Source organism: Monodelphis domestica, chromosome 5 (genome assembly GCF_027887165.1).
Source record: "Monodelphis domestica isolate mMonDom1 chromosome 5, mMonDom1.pri, whole genome shotgun sequence".
Classification (NCBI taxonomy): Eukaryota; Metazoa; Chordata; class Mammalia; order Didelphimorphia; family Didelphidae; genus Monodelphis; species Monodelphis domestica.
In genome coordinates, this window is record NC_077231.1 from 110,653,460 (window position 1) to 110,671,556 (window position 18,097).

The following is an 18,097-nucleotide window of genomic DNA, read 5'->3' on the forward strand; positions in this document are numbered from 1 at the left end:
AGGGTTAAATGATTTGCCCAGAGCCACAGCTAGATATGACTGAGGTTGGAATTGAACTCATGTCTTCCTGACTCTAGGCCTGGCTCTCTAGCCACTGTGCTACCAAACTGCCCTTTATTCATTATGTAGTCCTTTACAATTTTCCAAATATGTTAACTTTTTTAGGTTTCTCTTTACTCTTGTGTTTGTATTTCAAAATTTCTAATTAAATATTTAATACAGTATTAGAAATACTAGCTTAGCTATAAGGCAAGGAAAAATTGAGAGAATAATCACTAACAAAGAGAATATAAAATTATCGCTCTTTGCAGATGATACATGGTTTATTTAAAGAAACCTAGATCCTCAACCAAAAAATTAATTGAAACAATAACTTCAAAATGATATATTCACAGTTGTAGAACATAAAATAAACCCACATAAATATTTCTGTACATTACCAACTAAACTCAGGAGGAAGAAATAGAGAAATTCTATTTAAAATAACTATAAGAATGTATAAAATACTTGGGAGTCTACTTGCCAGAAACTATCAGAAACAGGAACTATGTGAATGCAGTTACAAAACACTCTTTGCAAAAAATAGACTGAGCCAACTGATAACAATTAACATACTTAATTACCTAAATTAATTTGTTTAATTGGTGACATACCAATCAGACCACCAAAAGATTATTTCACGCAGCTAGAAAAATAGAATAACAAAATTCATTTGAATGAACAAAAGGTCAAGAAGATCAAGGGAAACAATAAAAAAAATTGAGGAAGGGGCCTAAAAACACCAAATTTTAAACTTTTACAGATTAGTAATCTACAAAATAATTTTTTACTACAGTGCCCCTGGAAAGTAATTCTTGGGGAAATACAGCCAGGAAACTACTTCATGTGCTACAACCATAGTTGTTGAAGACTTAGGAAAGAAAATTCTTGCCAATTAAATCTTTGTCCTTCCCAGTAGTTCCGTATCAGAAACTTTACAAGATTTTATCAGCAAAAATGGCATTAAAGAAGAGGCATTACCATCTGCTTTGCTGTTGCAAGTTCTAAGAATCACAAGACTTTTCCATTGGCCTTGCAACTCAAACCTTCTATTTCTATTGTCTTTCCCTTTAGAGTGTAAGCTCCTTGAGAGCAGGGACAATCTTTTCTATTTCTAAAACTAGTTCTTAGCTCACTGCTTTATACATAATAAGTGCTTAATAAATGCTTTTTTTCTTTCATTTGTGCATATGCCAACATCTTTTACAGTATACCAAGATAAGCTCCAAATTGGTGCATGACTCATATAGTATGAAATTAGAAGAACCAGGAAGAAATTACTTTTCAGATCTATGAACAGGGGAAGTTCATAACCAAAGTATAGAGAGGATCACAAAAGATGAAGTGGACAATTTTGATTAAATGAATAAAAATTTGTTTACAAACAAAACCAATTTATAATTTAAAGGGGAGCAAGTAACTGAATAAAAATCTTCACATCATAAAGTTCCATGATGTATTTGAAACCGATTTAAATTTAAAAAAATAAAACCTATTCCATAACTGTCCAAAGGATATGATTAAATATGTTCAATAATTGATGAAAGGATATGATCAAAGAGTTTTCAGAGGAAGAAATCCAAACTATCAATAGCCATATCAAAAAAAGTTCCAGCTCACTAAAAATTAGAGAAATGCAAATTAAAAGAACTCGGATATTTTACTTACACTCATCTGTATTGGTAGATTGGATTTGAATTCAATTCTACTTAACTCCTGGCCCTACCTTCTAGCTAATGTATCACTAACTATTCTCTAGAGGATCTTGGACATTAGAAAGCTATTGTAAAGTCCAGTTTCCTCATTTAACAAGTGAAGAAACTGTAGCAAAGAGAGCTCAAGTACCTTAACAAGATCACAGCCCTTAAGTGTTTGAGGCATGATTGGCCCTAGAACCAGTGTTCTCTGCAACTGTACCAATTTGTTACTGAACACATGGCAGCAGGACTCAAACTCAAAACTTTGGGCTACCTTTCCTTCAACCTGTCAGACTGAGTTAACTTCTTTGACTAGGCTGGTTGCAATGAAATAGTTCTTTCCTTAAGTTCATAGAAATTTTCAGTGATCATGTGTTATAATCACCTGTAATATTTTAAGAAATATATACCAGATGATTGAGCACTTGAATTATTCTAGCTATTATTATTATTATTATTATTATTATTATTCCAGTACTTACTAGAAAGTGTATAATTTTCATTTAAGCAAATTTTGCATTAAAAATTTTTTTTTTCTTTAAGTGACTGCCTGGTCATTTCACAATTCAAGGCTATGTGACTGGATTTATTTTCCTTATTAAGCCTCATTTAAAATATATACTGCCAAAATACTACTGGGTAGTTTAAGCACACACATACACACAAACAAATGCACACACAGTATTGACATTTATTTTTAACTATTTACATGTACATATATGTGTTTATATGTTAGTACTCCCCTATCTGAGGATCTAGGTTAATAATAATTATGAAAATGAGCATCAGGCTTTGTTAGTAGATTTGTTTCAAATGAGTTACAAACTAGGAAATAGGGGGAACAGTAGTCTGAACTGCCAATAGTATATATATGGTATTATACTGATTTGTGTCTATGGAATAAGCCTATGTGTCTATGGAATAATTACTGATAATTACTTTTTATCAGTTAAAAGATCTATTTAAAGATTTAGCAAAAGTTACACATGACAATATATCCCATGAAGTAACATTTCTTGTAACTTTTAGTAGTATTCTTCTAAATCCTTTCTTTTTCTCCAAAGAATAACTGTGAGCCATCCTTCCATTCAGCTATATAACTTGCTTCCTCCTGGTTTCCTTTATATGTCATCATTGATAATATTCAGCTTCTCTAGCAGAATCTTTACTTCTTAGTCATTTGACAGAGATTCCTTATTGAGAGTACCTACAGTCTAAAAGGTTTTTATTTTTAATTTAGTTTTAGTTTTTCTTAAAACCATCATTTCATGGGACATAGTCATCACTTATCAGAGTCCTAATTTAAAGATTTTTGCAAAAGCCCCATAACTATTCCTAAAAGATTAAAACCCAAAGAAAGATAAAAAGAAAGAAAAGAAGGAAATTCAAATAAGAGCAGTAGAGGAAAATTAGGAAAAGAAATGACAGCCATGAATAAGAATAATGAAAAGAGAATTAACAGCTTAGTAAGGAAGGCTCAAAAAATACTGAAGAAAATAATTGACCCTCATTTGCATGTCTATAAAAAGGAAATAATAATGTTTGCAGCATCTATATCTCAGGCTGTTATTCAGAAAAGTATGTTGTAAAACTTTAAACACTTGTGCTATTAGTAATCCAGGAGATTTTTCTATAATGGAGATGATTTTTTAAATAAAGGGATTGATAAGTTTATGTATAAAATTCAAATGAAACTTTAGGTAAGAGATAGGGAGATAAATTGCTTTTATTTAATTTGTTATTTAGATCACATCACTTAATAATTGAATGTGAAGACTATTGCTCAATAATACACATATTTGGGTTTCCCTGGAAATGTATGGAAATTAAAGATCAGTGTCAAATACAGTATAGAAATAATGAAAGATTAAGAATCTAACCTCCTAAACTTGGGGATATTGTCAAACTATGAGTTTTCCATATTTGACAACCAAGGCTTTTTATATGTATTAGATAAACTCAGTAACATGATTTGGTTTTGATATAAATTTAAAACATTCAATAAATCCATATTTCATTTTGAAAATACTATCTTTTAGATGCTAATTTAATCCAAACTAGTAAAATGCCTGAGTTGGTTGTTTTGTTTTGTTCTTATACTTATTTTTTTGTAAGGGAGGGATTGCTTTTTACTTTAAACTATATATTCAACTTCTCTACCACATTTTCTAAATAAAGTTTTCAGGGTTTTAAATTATCCTTAAAACAACTACTACTACATCTACTGTTAACCTTGTGATATTTCAAGAACATGGGAATGTTGATTTGTGAGACATAGTAAAACTCTGTCATGTGAAAAGAAACAGACCAGCAGACCAAAGATAACAGTGCTATGTCACTTGCCACTGGCCAGTAAAGATTTTATATCTTATTAGATTATGCCCCTGTTTGGTCAGAAAAACTAAGAAGAGGGATGAAAGGATAATACATTAAAGGCATTAGTTAAAACGTGCTGAAGGGAAAGCACTCAGTACAAAGCATTCAGAATGGTCTGGTAGTGCAAATTCAGCATGCCACCAGCCAAGCATAGGCTTCATTTCCCATCTATGGCTGTCAGTGCATGGGCAACATAACAGTTGACCTCAACATTCACTGCTGCAAGTGTACTGCCAACACTGGGAATTCCAGACATCCTTTAAGATAAGATAGGCATATGTAGCAAGAAGGCAGAGACAGATTATAGAAGCTCATTTAGTTTTTCTCCTTGTCCTTATTTTTTTTTAGAAGCAATGCAGTGCCCTTCAAGATGACAAGTTATGTAAATAGATCCTAGTCAATTTTAAGGAAGCTAAATTCATTTTAAAATGTGACTATCCATTCTTCTGATCATTGTGAACTTTCCAAAACACTTTGTAACCTTTTGGAATAGAAGTATTTTACTATATTATTATCAACTGTCAGCACTATTTATTAAGCCCTTTTATCCATGTGTATATATATATATTTTTAAAGTACAATATATTTATGTATCTACATATCTGTATATACACAATGACTGCCTTATACATGCTCACATTTTTAAACATGTAACAAACTAAGAAATAATGTAACAAGAACTGCTCTCTTTTCCTCTTTACAGATATACATGTATATTTTATATATATATACATATGCCTACACATGTATATACACATATGTATGTCTATATATGTAAATATATAGAGACACACATATAAATTAATGATTTAGCATTCTTAGTTCTTATATTGAAATAGTCATCCTATTTGCTTCCTCATAAAGAAATGAGCTTTGAAGACATATTCCAAGGGCTCTGTCCAAAGACCTGGGGAATCTTAAATTTAACTGCCTTGTTCTCAGTTCTTAAAAATCCCAGTTTAAAAAAAAACTACAAAAATATAACGAATGCAGTATGCCAACCATACAAACTTCTTTCCAGTTGTTTTTGGCAATGTTGTAAAAAAAGAAAAGAACCATAACAAGATACAAGCACCTGGAATGTCCTGCAAAAGTTTTCCTAAACCAGTATATGTATCTTCTACCTAAATACAGAGGAATGTGCCTCTATTCTTTAAAATTAAGTAAGCAACAACATTGATCTTTATTAGGTAATAAATAAACCACATCAATGATTTGTTTTTGAGATTGAGAACTGAAAAGTCTTTAGGGTAAAATATAGAGCAGTCAATGCTCAATTACTGTGTGACAAGCACGTACTTAATAATGGGGATACAAAGATGTTTTAAGATATCAGATTATGTAGAAATACTTATAAAAGGAGTACACATTATATAAATATTCAAGAACCTTTCAGTTAAGTTGTATGTCACACTACAAAGAGTTAGATGATGACAAATAAAAGTTTGTGATTGCATGATCTTTAAAAATCCAAGTGCACATGCTTTTAACATCTTGAAATTGAATATTTTTATCTTTTCAGCAAAAATTGAAAAACAACAATAAAATCACTAGCCTAATCATAAGTGACTTGCTCTACTTGAATTCACACTTGAAGACTGATTAAAATTTCCATCTTCTTTACATAATAATTAAAAGGGTAGTAGAAGCAATGTTTTAAGTTAAATAGATGCTTGTTGTTATGGTACCTGTTGAGGCTGATAATTTAATACTTTAGACCTGAGAATTTCTATAGCATGGCATATTCAAGGGTATGAGTTTATAGGCAGAACTTCATTAGGTAATAGTACCTCAGGTCTCAAATTTTAATATTATTGGAAGTCTGTGTTAGATACCAGTGTAAATGCCAAAGAAGTGTCTGTACTGTGATTGAATATAACTTATACATATTTATATGCTTAAATATAAATAAGATGCAATTCAATAAATTTCAGCTGGTCTTTCCTATTCTTTACATACATCATTACTGACTTTCTTACCTTCATGTGAGATGTAGAAACAGTTGAGATGAACTTCATGCACCAAAGTACCTTTAAACTTCTCCTCTGATTCTGCTGGAAGGTGATTAGGTAGTGACTGATATGCAGGAGTGGTTGACTTAAAAGCTTGAAACATTGTAAGTTTTCATATATCCTCCTGTGTAAATGATTGCTTTGTTAAAATTTTTTTAATTGAATCCTGTTTTGGAACTTTTCTGAATTTAAATTTTAAAAACAGAAAACATGTCTGTTACATCTTATTCTGTAAGTTTTCATGATCATATTCTTTATGTTTCTGTAAACATTTCCACTTTCTGCTGTAAAAATTATTCTTAAATAAAAAAATAATTCTTTTAATTCATTTTTCTAACTAAGAGGCCTTTTCATTCTTGTCCTTTTACTTCTTTGCTGTAGTGCCTACTGTCTGCCTAAGTCAGATCATTTTTATCCAAAAAAAACTTGGATTGAAGTACAAAATTATGGTCTGTGTCAGCTTGTCAGCTCTTCACCTTCTTGAAGCATGAGGTGCTCTGGTTTTTATACACTAACACCAGCTAGTTTGATATAATCTCTTGTGGGGAAGAGCAACGAATTTGTCTAGAGGTGTGGAGGCCTTGGCAGAAAACTTCTTTTAAATTTTTAACATTAATGAAATTCACTACATTAGTCCTGGTGGAATTCTGCTTAATTCATGAAAATATTTTCTTGAAAGAAACAGGAAGTAGAGGGGGAATGATCCTGAGGTATTTCACTTCATTATTTTACAGTGTAATGTTTCACTGCCTAACACTGGGTCAGTGGTTTGGGCTAGCATTTCCTGATACTTAAACTTGACGTTCATATTAAACTTTACTCAGAAATAAAAGACTATTTCAAATGGTCCCATTTTAATACTAAAACTATGTTGCTTTTTAGCTCTATTCCCTTTTGACATTTTAAAGATGTTTTCCTAGCACTTTCCTATGGCTGCATTTCAATTATGCTATGGTACTGACAATGTCAAATTGCCCTGCTAGTATATATTAACAGTTTTCTTGGCACCTTCCCCTGCTGAGGACCTTTTATTTAATATTTAAGTACCTTCCATGTGCAAGGCATTATTCTAAATCCAGGGACTCTAAAGATAGATATAACACAGATCCCATTCCTCTTTTGTTATTCAGTCATTTTTAGTTATGTCCAAATCTTTATGACCTATTCAAGATGTTCTCAGGAAAGATACTGGAGTGCTTTGCTGTTTCTTTCTCTAGCTCATTTTGAGCTGAGAAACTGAGGCAGATCGGGTTAAGTGACTTGGTCAAGATCACAGAACTAGGAGGTGTCTGAGACCAGAATTGAACTAAGGAAGATGAGTCTGGCTTCGAACCTGGCACTCTCTCCACTGTGATACCTAACTATCCCTATGCATCTAGTAGCTCACAAACTAATAAATAGATGAGAGGGACAAGGATGCAGACTTGTATTAAAGTAATTTATACAAGAGTACTACACTTTAAGCTAGGGTGAAGAAGACTGAGGAAGGCTTCATACTGAAAGAAATTCCTGATTAAGATACTGAAGGAAGAGAGGGGCTCAGAATAGATGGAGAAGAAAAGTTTGGAATTCATTCTAGGCATGAGGGGCAACATAGGAGAAGGACCAGAGATAGGAAAGGAAAAAAGACGAATTGGGGGGAAGAGAGGAGCAGAAAATATCCCAATTTTTCTAGAATAATGTGTATATGAAGCAGGAGAGAATATGAAATACAGTGGAAAGGTATATTATATAGGCAGTCAATCAACATTTATTTGATTGGAACTAGATTGTATTGGGCCTTTTGAAGAATAGTGTAAGTAGTTTATATCTTATTCAGTAGATATTTGGGAACCCCTAAAGAGTTTTGATTAAAGAATTTATATAATATGATGGTGCTGGGAAATATTTGGGCAACAATATAAAGGATGGTTTGGTGAGGAAAGAAGGAAGAGCAATTAGAGGCTCTTATATTACAGGTCTGAGATAATTAAGTCCTGAACTAGTGTGGTAGCAGTTTGAGTAGAGAGGGGTGACATGACATGAGACATATTGCTACAATACAATTGGTAGGACTTGGGTATTTGATTGGACAGTAGGGGGTTAGTAAAAAGGAAAAGTAAAAAATAATAGAGATTATATGTCTGAGTAAGATAATATTGGGCTGATCAGCAGAAAAAGGGAAGTGAGATTTTGTAGGGAAGATAATCACTTTAATTTTGGACCTAGGATCAGGGATTTGACTTGAAAGGGACCTCAGGCATTAGGTCCAACTCTCATTTGACAGATGAGGAAACTGTAGCTCCAAAAGCTTAAGTGATTTGTTTAGAGGCCACAACTAGTAAGTGACTGAAGGATTTGAAATTAAATCTTTCTTACTAAAAGTTTAGCACTCTATTGTACCACGTTGCCTCTGCATTTAAGACAAAGGCACAATATCCAGATTAGGATATGTAACGAGCTGTTGCAAATGTATTACTAGACCCCTAAGGAGACCTTTAGGGTAAAGATGTAGGAGTCATTTTTAGTGGAGATGATACTTGATGCTGTGGGACAAGGATAGAGAGATGATCAAAGGACCAGGAATAAGACCTTGAGGTGGGGAAGTGGAGAAAGGGAAAGGACAAGAAACCAAAAAAAGAATTCAGAGAGTTTAGAAGAGGCCCAAGACTAAGACCCAAAGGAGATGATATCAAGAGGAAGAGAATGGACCAAAGATCAAATGGAGTCCTAACTTTCCAACATATACTTCAACAAAAATCTTAAAAGGCCTCAGGTTGAATAATGATTAAGAAATCCAAAGAGCAATAGACAGTAAGTTCTCTCATCTAGCACAGAACTGCACAAAAAATAAATACAGGAATCTGCAAGATCCTTCCACCAGGAAAACCAACAGACAAATTAGTGAGGCTAATTAGCTAACATTTACTAGCATTCTGACCAGAAGTGCTTGAAAGGCAACTGAAATCATCAGCTCTCCATTCTTAGCACGGTAAGAAATTGTTAGTATCCAGATAAGGAACTTCCAGGGAGGTTAAAAACCATGTGTTCAGGGATAGGAGCCAGTAACCCTAGTACCCTTGAAGTTAATAGCAGGTAAACAAATAAGTCTGCCTGTGCTCTGACAAAAATTCCATTCCTATCTGAAACCTTTAGCACCCTGTTCCTAGGAGGCAAGAAGTCTGGAATATTCTATCAGGGAATTTCTGGGGGGTTAGGGGAAAGGGCAGAAACCCTCAGGGCTAAGACAGGCAGCACTCTAACCCAGATGCCCACCCTGAACCGGAAGTCCAAAACAACTTAATCTGAAACGTATAAGAACTCTAATGACCAAAGAACTATGAAAGCTCTCAGTCTTGGCATTAGACAGAAGGAAGAGAGGGTGAAACCTAAGGAAATAACAGAGGGTTAAGCCTCCCTGAGGAAAAACACATAAGGAGAGGTGGATGTCAGTGGCAGAAGTCTAGGAAGTTGAGGTCAGGAATAAATAAGGCTTGACCATCCATCCAAGAATTTGTGAAGGAGTAGAGGCTAGCCCTGATATGAAGTCTCAAATCAGCAACTGAAAGTAAAGATAAGAATAAAGAGTTGATGACCCAAAATAAAGTAAAGAACTATTATCAGGAGATGCCCAAGAGATAAACCAAAATTTAATAATTCTATAACAACTGAAAGCAAAACCTCAGAGAAAAAATGTTTTAGCCTCAAGTACTAAAAAAGCACCTGGGAGAAATTAAACAATAGATAAAAAATAAAATTATAAGTGAAATAAAAATTCTGGAGGAAAGAATTAGAATAAATAGCTTAGAACAGATTATAGGGAAACTATGTAGTGTGGTGGGTAGAATGCTGAGCCTGTAGTCAGGAAGGCCTAGGTTCAGATCCAGCCTCAGACATATATTAGCTGTATAACTCTAGGAAAGTCTCTTAACTTCTGTTTTGCTTCAGTTTCCCCAACTTCAAAATGGGCATAATAATAGCTTCTACTTATTGGTGTTTGGTGAGGATCAAATGAGATAATAATTGTAAAGCATTTAGCACAGTGCCTGGCACTTAGTTGGCACTCTATAAATGTCATAATGAATGATGAGGATGATGGAAACCCTTGCCCTAGTAATAGATTCTTCCTAAAACCAAAACAATGCAAAGAGAACTCAGTGAATCCAAGACAATATTAAAATAAGGATGTGAAAGTAAAAGACTACACAAATGAGGATGGACATCACTTAATCCTCATTTTAGCCAGTCAAAAGGGTCTATCACACACAAACACACAAAGAATTTGTTGTAGGAGGGAACTGGGAAGGGGAGGAGAGGATAAATTCAGGGAGAGATTAGTCATAAGCAAAACAAATGTTATTGAAGAAAGTGTTAAGAAGAAAGAAAAAAGATAATCAAAACCTATGATAAGTTCAGATTTTGCTAGAGCAAAATCTTTTATGTTATCAACTGAATTTAAAAAGAAACAGTGATAGTAATCATGATGTCAGATAAGGTAATGACAAAACATAGACTTGATTAACAGATATAAGCAGGCAAAGTATGTATGCACATGGCCAGTTTGGAAATTTTTTTTCTTGATAATGTCTGTTTGTGGCAAGAGATTTTATGTATTTACTTGCTTTTTACTTTTAATTTCAGAGAAGGCAGTTTAGAACAGTATTGGGGATAGGATTGTCATCACCACCCACCCCTTCAAAAAAGAAGAGAACAAAAGAAAGACCAGAAGGAGTCACAGATGAGCGCTACAGCTTCAAAATTATATGTCAAAATATATTGTATACTTAAAAAAGAAAAACAAACAGTACATATAGAGATTCAGTTTCTAGTACAACCTTTTCCCTTTCCACAATATATGTGGGAATTCTCATTTCATTTAGTGGGTATTTTATTTAGAATAAATTACAAATGAAATTAACTTACCCATAAAACAAATAAACAAAAATGAGACAGAATATACTAGAAAGAATATGACAAGATTTTATTTTATTTTTTCATTAAACACCTAAAAGGAGCATTTCCATAGACACAAACCCAAAAAAAAGAAGATTCCATACAAAAATGCAACATCTTCCACTTCGTACCACATACTTATTTTTTTTTTATTCTACACATTACTTTTAAAACAGTCCTGCTTGCCCATGCTTCCTCCTCTTCTCTTTTGTGCATTTAAAAAATGTTACACTATCCCTCTCAGAGGGGGGTTGGGTAGAAAGGGAATCAGTGTTAATAATTGCTTCAACCCATGCTTCCCAATGAACTGAAGGGGGTGGAACCTTGTAGCAAATAAACATAGTAAAGTAAAAAGAATCTACACTGTGGTCCTGGCCAAAAATGTTTGTCTTATTCTGCCCTTGAATACATCACCTTGCAACCAAGAAACAGGTTATATCCTTCATCATAGCTCCTCTGGAAATGGGACTGGTTTAGTAATTTGATCAGAATTCTTAAGCCTTTTGGAGTTGTCTTCCATTACAGTGTTGTCCTTATTCTTGTTTGAATTGTTCTCCCAGGTCTGTTTCCTTCACTGAGTCAATTTTTTGTTGTTCTGTCGTTTTCAGTTGTGTCCAACTCTTCATGACTCCATTTGGGGTTTTCTTAGCAAAGATAATGGAGTAGTTTGCCATTTCTTTTCTCTAGGCCTGGCACTCTACTCACTGCGCCACCTAGCTGCCAGAGTCAAATTCACACTGCCCAGAATTTTCTGAAATCGTCCCTTGTTATTTCTTATATTGCAGTGATAATTTGTTCATCAGTCTCCTATTATCTAAGGGGTCATCTAAGGAATCCCCCCTTTAATTTTAGCTCTTTACTTCCCTCTTCTTCAAGATCAAAAAGTTTGTTTTGCTTGTGACTGTTCCTGCCTCAATATATTAACCTCTCTCGACTACCTCTTCTCCACATTACTCACCGGTATTTTGGTGGAGTTAGTCTGCTTTATTTCTGAATCAAACGTGTGTGTGTGTATACATATGCACACACACTGAGCCTCTTTGTTTAAGATAAGAATGAAATTCTTCTGTTGCCCACTGTCATGACCCCTTCTTCCATATTTGTAAATTCTCATGCACCTAAATTATGAGAAATAGCCATTTCCATTCCCCTTCTTCCTTCTAACTATACTAGTGTGTTCTCACCTTTACCTTCCCTTCTGTTTTCATTTTTAAAATCCTTAGAATAAAAACACTTCCCCTCTTGGACTCATATTTTTCCTTTTTAAAATATCTCAATACCCTTTGAAGACATTTCTTCTTCCCCAGTTAAAATGTTAGTACTAGATTATATAGATTATGTAGTTCCTTCCAATTGCTCAAATAAATTTACTTTTTTAGGTTTGGGGGGGCTTTTTATTTCCGAGTTCCTGTTGACTTTTAGTCTTTTAATCAGGAATACTTGAAAATTTTATGCATAAAAGGACCAGTTTTTTTCTTATCTGTTTTACTTTCCTGAGTTTCCTGAGTTCCAGAATCTCTTTGGCCTTTTGGAATTTTATATTCCAGGATGACCAGTCATTTGCAGAAGAAACTTCCCATTTTAATCTTGAATGTTAGTTACCATTCCTAGGTACCTACATTTTTTCTTTCTGGAAGCTTGCAGTTTTTTTTTCATAATGTAGCTCCTCTACATTTCAGCTTCTTCTCAGCATCTCTCTCTCTCCCTTTAGTAACCCAAAGAGAGGTTAGAATGGCATATCTTCTCTGACAGATTTGTTGGTGAGGGGGGCAGCTGGATGGCTCAGGGGATTGAGAGCCAGGCCTAAATCTGGTCTCAGACACTTCCCCGCTGTGTGACCCTGGGCAAGTCACTTAACCCCCATTGCCTAGCCCTCACCAATACACAGTATTGACTCCAAGACAGAAGGTAAGGGTTTAAAAAAAAATTGTTGGTGAGTTGGGTCTGACTGTTCATGACCTATTTGGAATTTTCCTGATAGATATTGCAGTGGTTTGCCTTTTTCCTTCTCCAGTCATTTTTCAGATGAGGAAACTGAAGCAGACAGGGTTAAATGACTTGCCCAGGGTCACTAGTAAACAGCTGAGTCTGCATTTGAACTTGGGTCTTCCTGACTCCAGACCTAGCACTCTTATCTATTTTGCCACCAAACTACACTCTCTGACAAATAGATAATAATAATAATAGCTAACATTTATGTAGTGCTTACTGTGTTCCAGGCACTGTGATAAACACTGTATAATTATTATCTATTATCTCATTTGATTTTCACAACAACCCAAGGAGATAAGTACTATTAATATCCCTATTTTGTAGATGAGTAAAGGCTAGAAGCCCTCAAATCCTGGCTCTCTCCTCTCTTCAACTCTCACCAACTCTGAACCCATGTAGGTATGGGGCATTGAATAAGCTAATCTACACCAATCAAGAGAAGGTTCTATACAACTGACCCTTTCAGCCAAGAGTTACATTCAAGAAACAATTTTCAAGGGAGATGACTATAAACTGTTTAAAATGTCACACAGAAGGAAGAATATTAGAGTGCCCAAAGAAGTAACAATCTTTACCATCTTGTAATCAAGGACATCATACAGTCTTACTTTCCCCATCCCCTCACAGTCTATTTTGTGGACAAGGGGCTCATCCAGAAGAAATTCTTCTTAAGACCAGGAGTTCCTAGAGATAAGACATAGAAGGCAGATTTTAGAATGGCATTGACAACTTTGTGGAACTAAATTCATTGTCTAGAAACTGAGAACTAACCTAGCATCCATTCCAGACAGAATTGGTCAAAAATGATGAGTCAAAGATTAGTCTATTATAGGGAAATATTACAAATTAGTGATAAAGCTTTTAAGTTTTATAACATTCCCATTGATTTGTTATTATAACCTCTTTATGAAAAAGTACATTTTTCCTTGTAGAACAAAAACAAAGTTTATGGATTCTTTTTTGAAAAGAGCTTGTGAAAACAGAAAGCCAGGCTTGGTGATTCAAAGAGGGGAGGGAGAACATAATCCAGAAAAGGGGGAGGTGATAGTAACCAAAACCCAGTAATACTGGGCCACTAACCTACCAAAGAGACTTGAATGCAACATGAATTTTTTTTTCTGACTCTGCATAATTATTACAAGGGTTTGTTTTTTTCTTTTTTGCCACTGGGGTTAGGAAAGGATAGGATAGAGAGAAAAATATTAATTTAAAAAACTTTTAAAGAAAAAATGCTACTTAAAATGTTATTTCATTTTTTAAAATCCCCTTTTGGGACAAGAACTCACTATTTGACAAAAACTGCTAGGAAAATTGGAAAACGGTAAGGGAAAAATCAGGTTTAGATCAACATCCCACATTCTATACCAAGATAAGTTCAAAATTGGTAAATAACTTAAATATGATGAGTGAAGTCATAAAGAAATTAGGTGAACATAGAATAGTATACCTGTCAGATCTGTGGGAAAGGAAGTAATTTAAGACCATGCAAGAAATAGAAATCATTACAACATGTAAAATGAATGACTTTTGATTATATCAAATTAAAAAGTATTTGTACAAACAAAACCAATGCAATAAAAATTAGAAGAAAAGCAACAAATTGGGAAGAAAATTTATAACTGAACTCTCTGACAGAGGTTTAATTTTCCAAATATATAAGGAACTGATAAAATTTACCCAAAAAATCAAGCCATTCCCCAATTGACAAATTTTTCAAGGGATATGAATAGTTATTTTTCAGATGAAGAAATCAGAATGATCAATAATCACATGAAAAAGTATTCTAAATCCCTCCCAATGAGAGAAATGCAACTAAAAACAACTCTGTGGTACCACCTTACACATATCAGATTAGCCAATATAGCAGCAAAGGAAAGTTATTGAGATCTGTCCAACAGTCTCTCTGAAGGTCCAAGATGATCTCTGTCTAGAGATCTGGTTGAATAATGGAGATGAGAAACACTATGTGTTCAAGACCCATGTATGCAGGCATCACGCACAGTGCTCTGCCATAGCACGGAAGTTCGTTTATTATATAGAGTTTCAAGTACATACTTCTTTGGCATACAATCAATTTTCTATATATGTGTTTCCATGGAACTTAACAAGATGCATAGCCTAAGGAGATAGTCAAGTGACATAAACAGAGTGATCTAGAGGTTAGTTCTCCCTGACCTAGGAGAATCATTGTTACTTTTGGTCAGCTTTCACAATCAATCACTATTACTTAGGAGATGGGTAACATAGCATTTCATAGCTAGGTACAAGGTTAGAGGGCAGTTTAATGACAGAGCAGATTTGGGTTTTTCCTCAATTTACAAGTTCTATTTTTCTTGTGTTACTTTAAAGCACCTGGCAATAGTGCCTGGTTTCTGTCCATAAACAGAATTCAGTGGAGTGTGTCTTAAAGGTGATTGATGTTCTTGGTTTGCCTGGCTTGTAATGGGAGTGAATGTAACTTTTGTGGTGAAGGAAAGGAGGGGGCCAATGGGTAGTGATCTCTAGGTTTTAATTCTGTGAATGTAATCTTTTAGGGTAAGAGTATGGGGGGATTAAGGTGGGATATATGTTTATTCTATAAGTCTTTGCTCTTATATTATTTTTTTTGTGTTGGAGAGAGAACAATAAACATCCATTATTGAGGGATGTTAGAGAGAAGTCACAAAGGGGGTTAATATAGAGGTAGACTCAGTAGAACTTGGGAACTGATTATTTGTGAAAATAAGTAGGGGGGAGGGAACAGAAATGATACCAAGGTCTTGACCATGGTAAAACTATGAAATTGGTGCTCACATTGTGTCACTTTATGGTTTAAAAGTACTTGCCTCATTTTCAGATAAAGAAGTCAAAACTATCAATAAGCACATGAAAAAGTGATCTAAATCTCTTATACTTAGAGAAATGCACATCATAACAACTCTGAGGTACCATCTCACACCTAGCAGATTGGCTATCATGACAGCAAAGGAAAGTAATAAATGTTGAAGGGGATGTGTCACAATTGGGACACTAATACACTGCTAGTGGAGTTGTGAATTAATCCAGTCATTCTGGAGGGCAATTTGGAACTATGCCCAAAGGGCACTAAAAGACTGTCTGCCCTTTGATCCAGCCATAGTACTGCTGGGTTTGTACCCCCAAAGAGATAATAAGGAAAAATACCTTATATTTTTATATGTAGCCACACTCTTTGTAGTGGCAAAAAAATTGGAAAATGAGGGGGTGTCCATCAATTGGGGAATGGCTGAATAAATTGTGATATGATGAACTGGAAGATTTCTATGTGAACTGGAAAGACCTCCAGGAATTGGTATGGAGTGAAAGGAGCAGAACCAGGAGAAACTTATGTACAGAGACGGATACACTGTGGCACAACTGAATTTAATGGACTTCTCTACTAGCAGCAATGCAATGATCCAGATAAAATTCTGAGGGACTTATGAGAAAGATGCTATCCACATCCAGAGAAAGAACTGTGGGAGTAGAAACGCAGAAGAAAAACATATGATTCATCATATAGTTCTATGGGTGATTGGGGGTTTTGGTTTTAAAAGATCACTCTATTACAAATATGAATTATATGGATATAGATTTTGAGTAGTAATACATGTATAAGCCAATGGAATTGCTTGTCAGCTCCAGGCATGGGGAGGGAAGAAGGGAGAAAAAGAACATGAATCCTGTAACCATGGAAAAATATTCTAAATAAATAATTAAAAAAAAAAAACCCTTACCATCTGCCAGTTCCATGACAGAAGAGCAGTAAGGGCTAGGCAATTGGAATTAAGTGACTTGTTCAAGATCATACAGCCAGGAAATATCTGAGACCACATTTGAATCTCACTTCCAGGCCTGGCTTCTCTATCAACTGAGCCACCTAGTTGAACCTATAATGTTATTTCATAACTGCCTTGCCTTATAAAAAAAAGTATACATGTGAGTTTTATATTATGTGCTGAATTAATATAATCATTTTTCAACTAGATATTTGAAATGTACTTTGGAAATATTTCAATCTTATGTTTACAAAGAAGATGTAGTTGAGAGAACAACAAAGTTTGGGGCTTATAGGAAAATCAATAACTGTTATCCTGCAATTTTTCCCCACCTATTAAACTATTGTTATAACCATGTGTAATATTGGATCTGAGAAACAATATGCCCTAGAACTGGTATAGTTTAGCCTACACAAAAACTTTCTTTCCTAGACAGAAATCATTTACCTTTGGAGTGATTTAATTTCCTAACATAGTAATCCAGGGGCTATTTGCTAGCAAGATTGTTAGAAACTCTATTCTAGTTGTGAATATCAAGTTGAATATGTATAATAATTTCAGAAGATGTACATTAAATTGGAATGAATTAGAGGGGTTGTTTTTATTTTTTGCAGTCTTCTATAAATTTAAAACTATGCCAATTTTTTGTTACAATTTTAGTTAGGGGAAAGACATCTTTCTTTGGATTAGTTTTCATATTGGTTTTTCTAAACACAAAAATAAAGATAGGATTGTACATTGTACAAAGCCAAAATCACAGAATTCCAATTCCTCAATCATTCTATTTTCATTTACTTAAACAACACTTTTTGAGTACCTGTTTTTTGGAAGACATCTTACTAATTGTATTTTCACATAAATATAATATTTTTTAGGATTTGTATATTTTAAATCTACATGTTTATACTCATTCCAAGTTTCTCTGGATTTACACCAAAGCAAAGGCTCATTTTTAAGTTTTTGATTTCTATGATATTTCATTCATTAAATATAACTTTGAAGAAGGGAAAAGAAACTTCGCACTGGTTTGTGGTTGAGAAGATGCTCATAATTTATGTTTGTGTTTTTTCAGTGTCCATTTATGGAATCTGGTTTTATGATAAGGATGAATGCCAAAGAATTGCAGAACTCATGAAAACGTGAGTAATGATAATCAACTGTTTTTATTCATATACATACTACTTATATACACTCACACATATATATAAATACATTTTAATGTTTGTGAAATATCTTTCTGGAAAAAATTCATAATGATAAATTAAACACTGAT

At 34.1% G+C, this 18,097-nt stretch overlaps 2 protein-coding genes across 7 annotated transcripts in view; one reads left to right on the forward strand and one right to left on the reverse strand.

Moving 5' to 3' along the window:
• The window catches only part of CACNA1C (calcium voltage-gated channel subunit alpha1 C), a 997,067-nt gene extending 990,576 nt beyond the window's left edge, over positions 1-6,491 (reverse strand). For 2 of the 3 annotated variants that reach the window (XM_056800749.1, XM_056800750.1), the window contains exon 1: positions 6,092-6,490. In XM_056800749.1, the coding sequence (XP_056656727.1) occupies positions 6,092-6,227 (136 nt within the window). In that variant the 5' untranslated portion in view covers positions 6,228-6,490. Of the gene's footprint in view, positions 1-6,091 lie in introns of all 3 variants that reach the window. The other variant, XM_056800748.1, reaches the window with a different exon arrangement.
• DCP1B (decapping mRNA 1B) overlaps positions 1-18,097 on the forward strand; it is a 76,800-nt gene that overhangs the window by 32,918 nt on the left and 25,785 nt on the right. For all 4 annotated transcript variants that reach the window (XM_056800752.1, XM_056800754.1, XM_056800753.1 and 1 more), the window contains exon 4: positions 17,897-17,963. In XM_056800752.1, the coding sequence (XP_056656730.1) occupies positions 17,897-17,963 (67 nt within the window). The remainder of the gene's footprint in view (positions 1-17,896; positions 17,964-18,097) is intronic.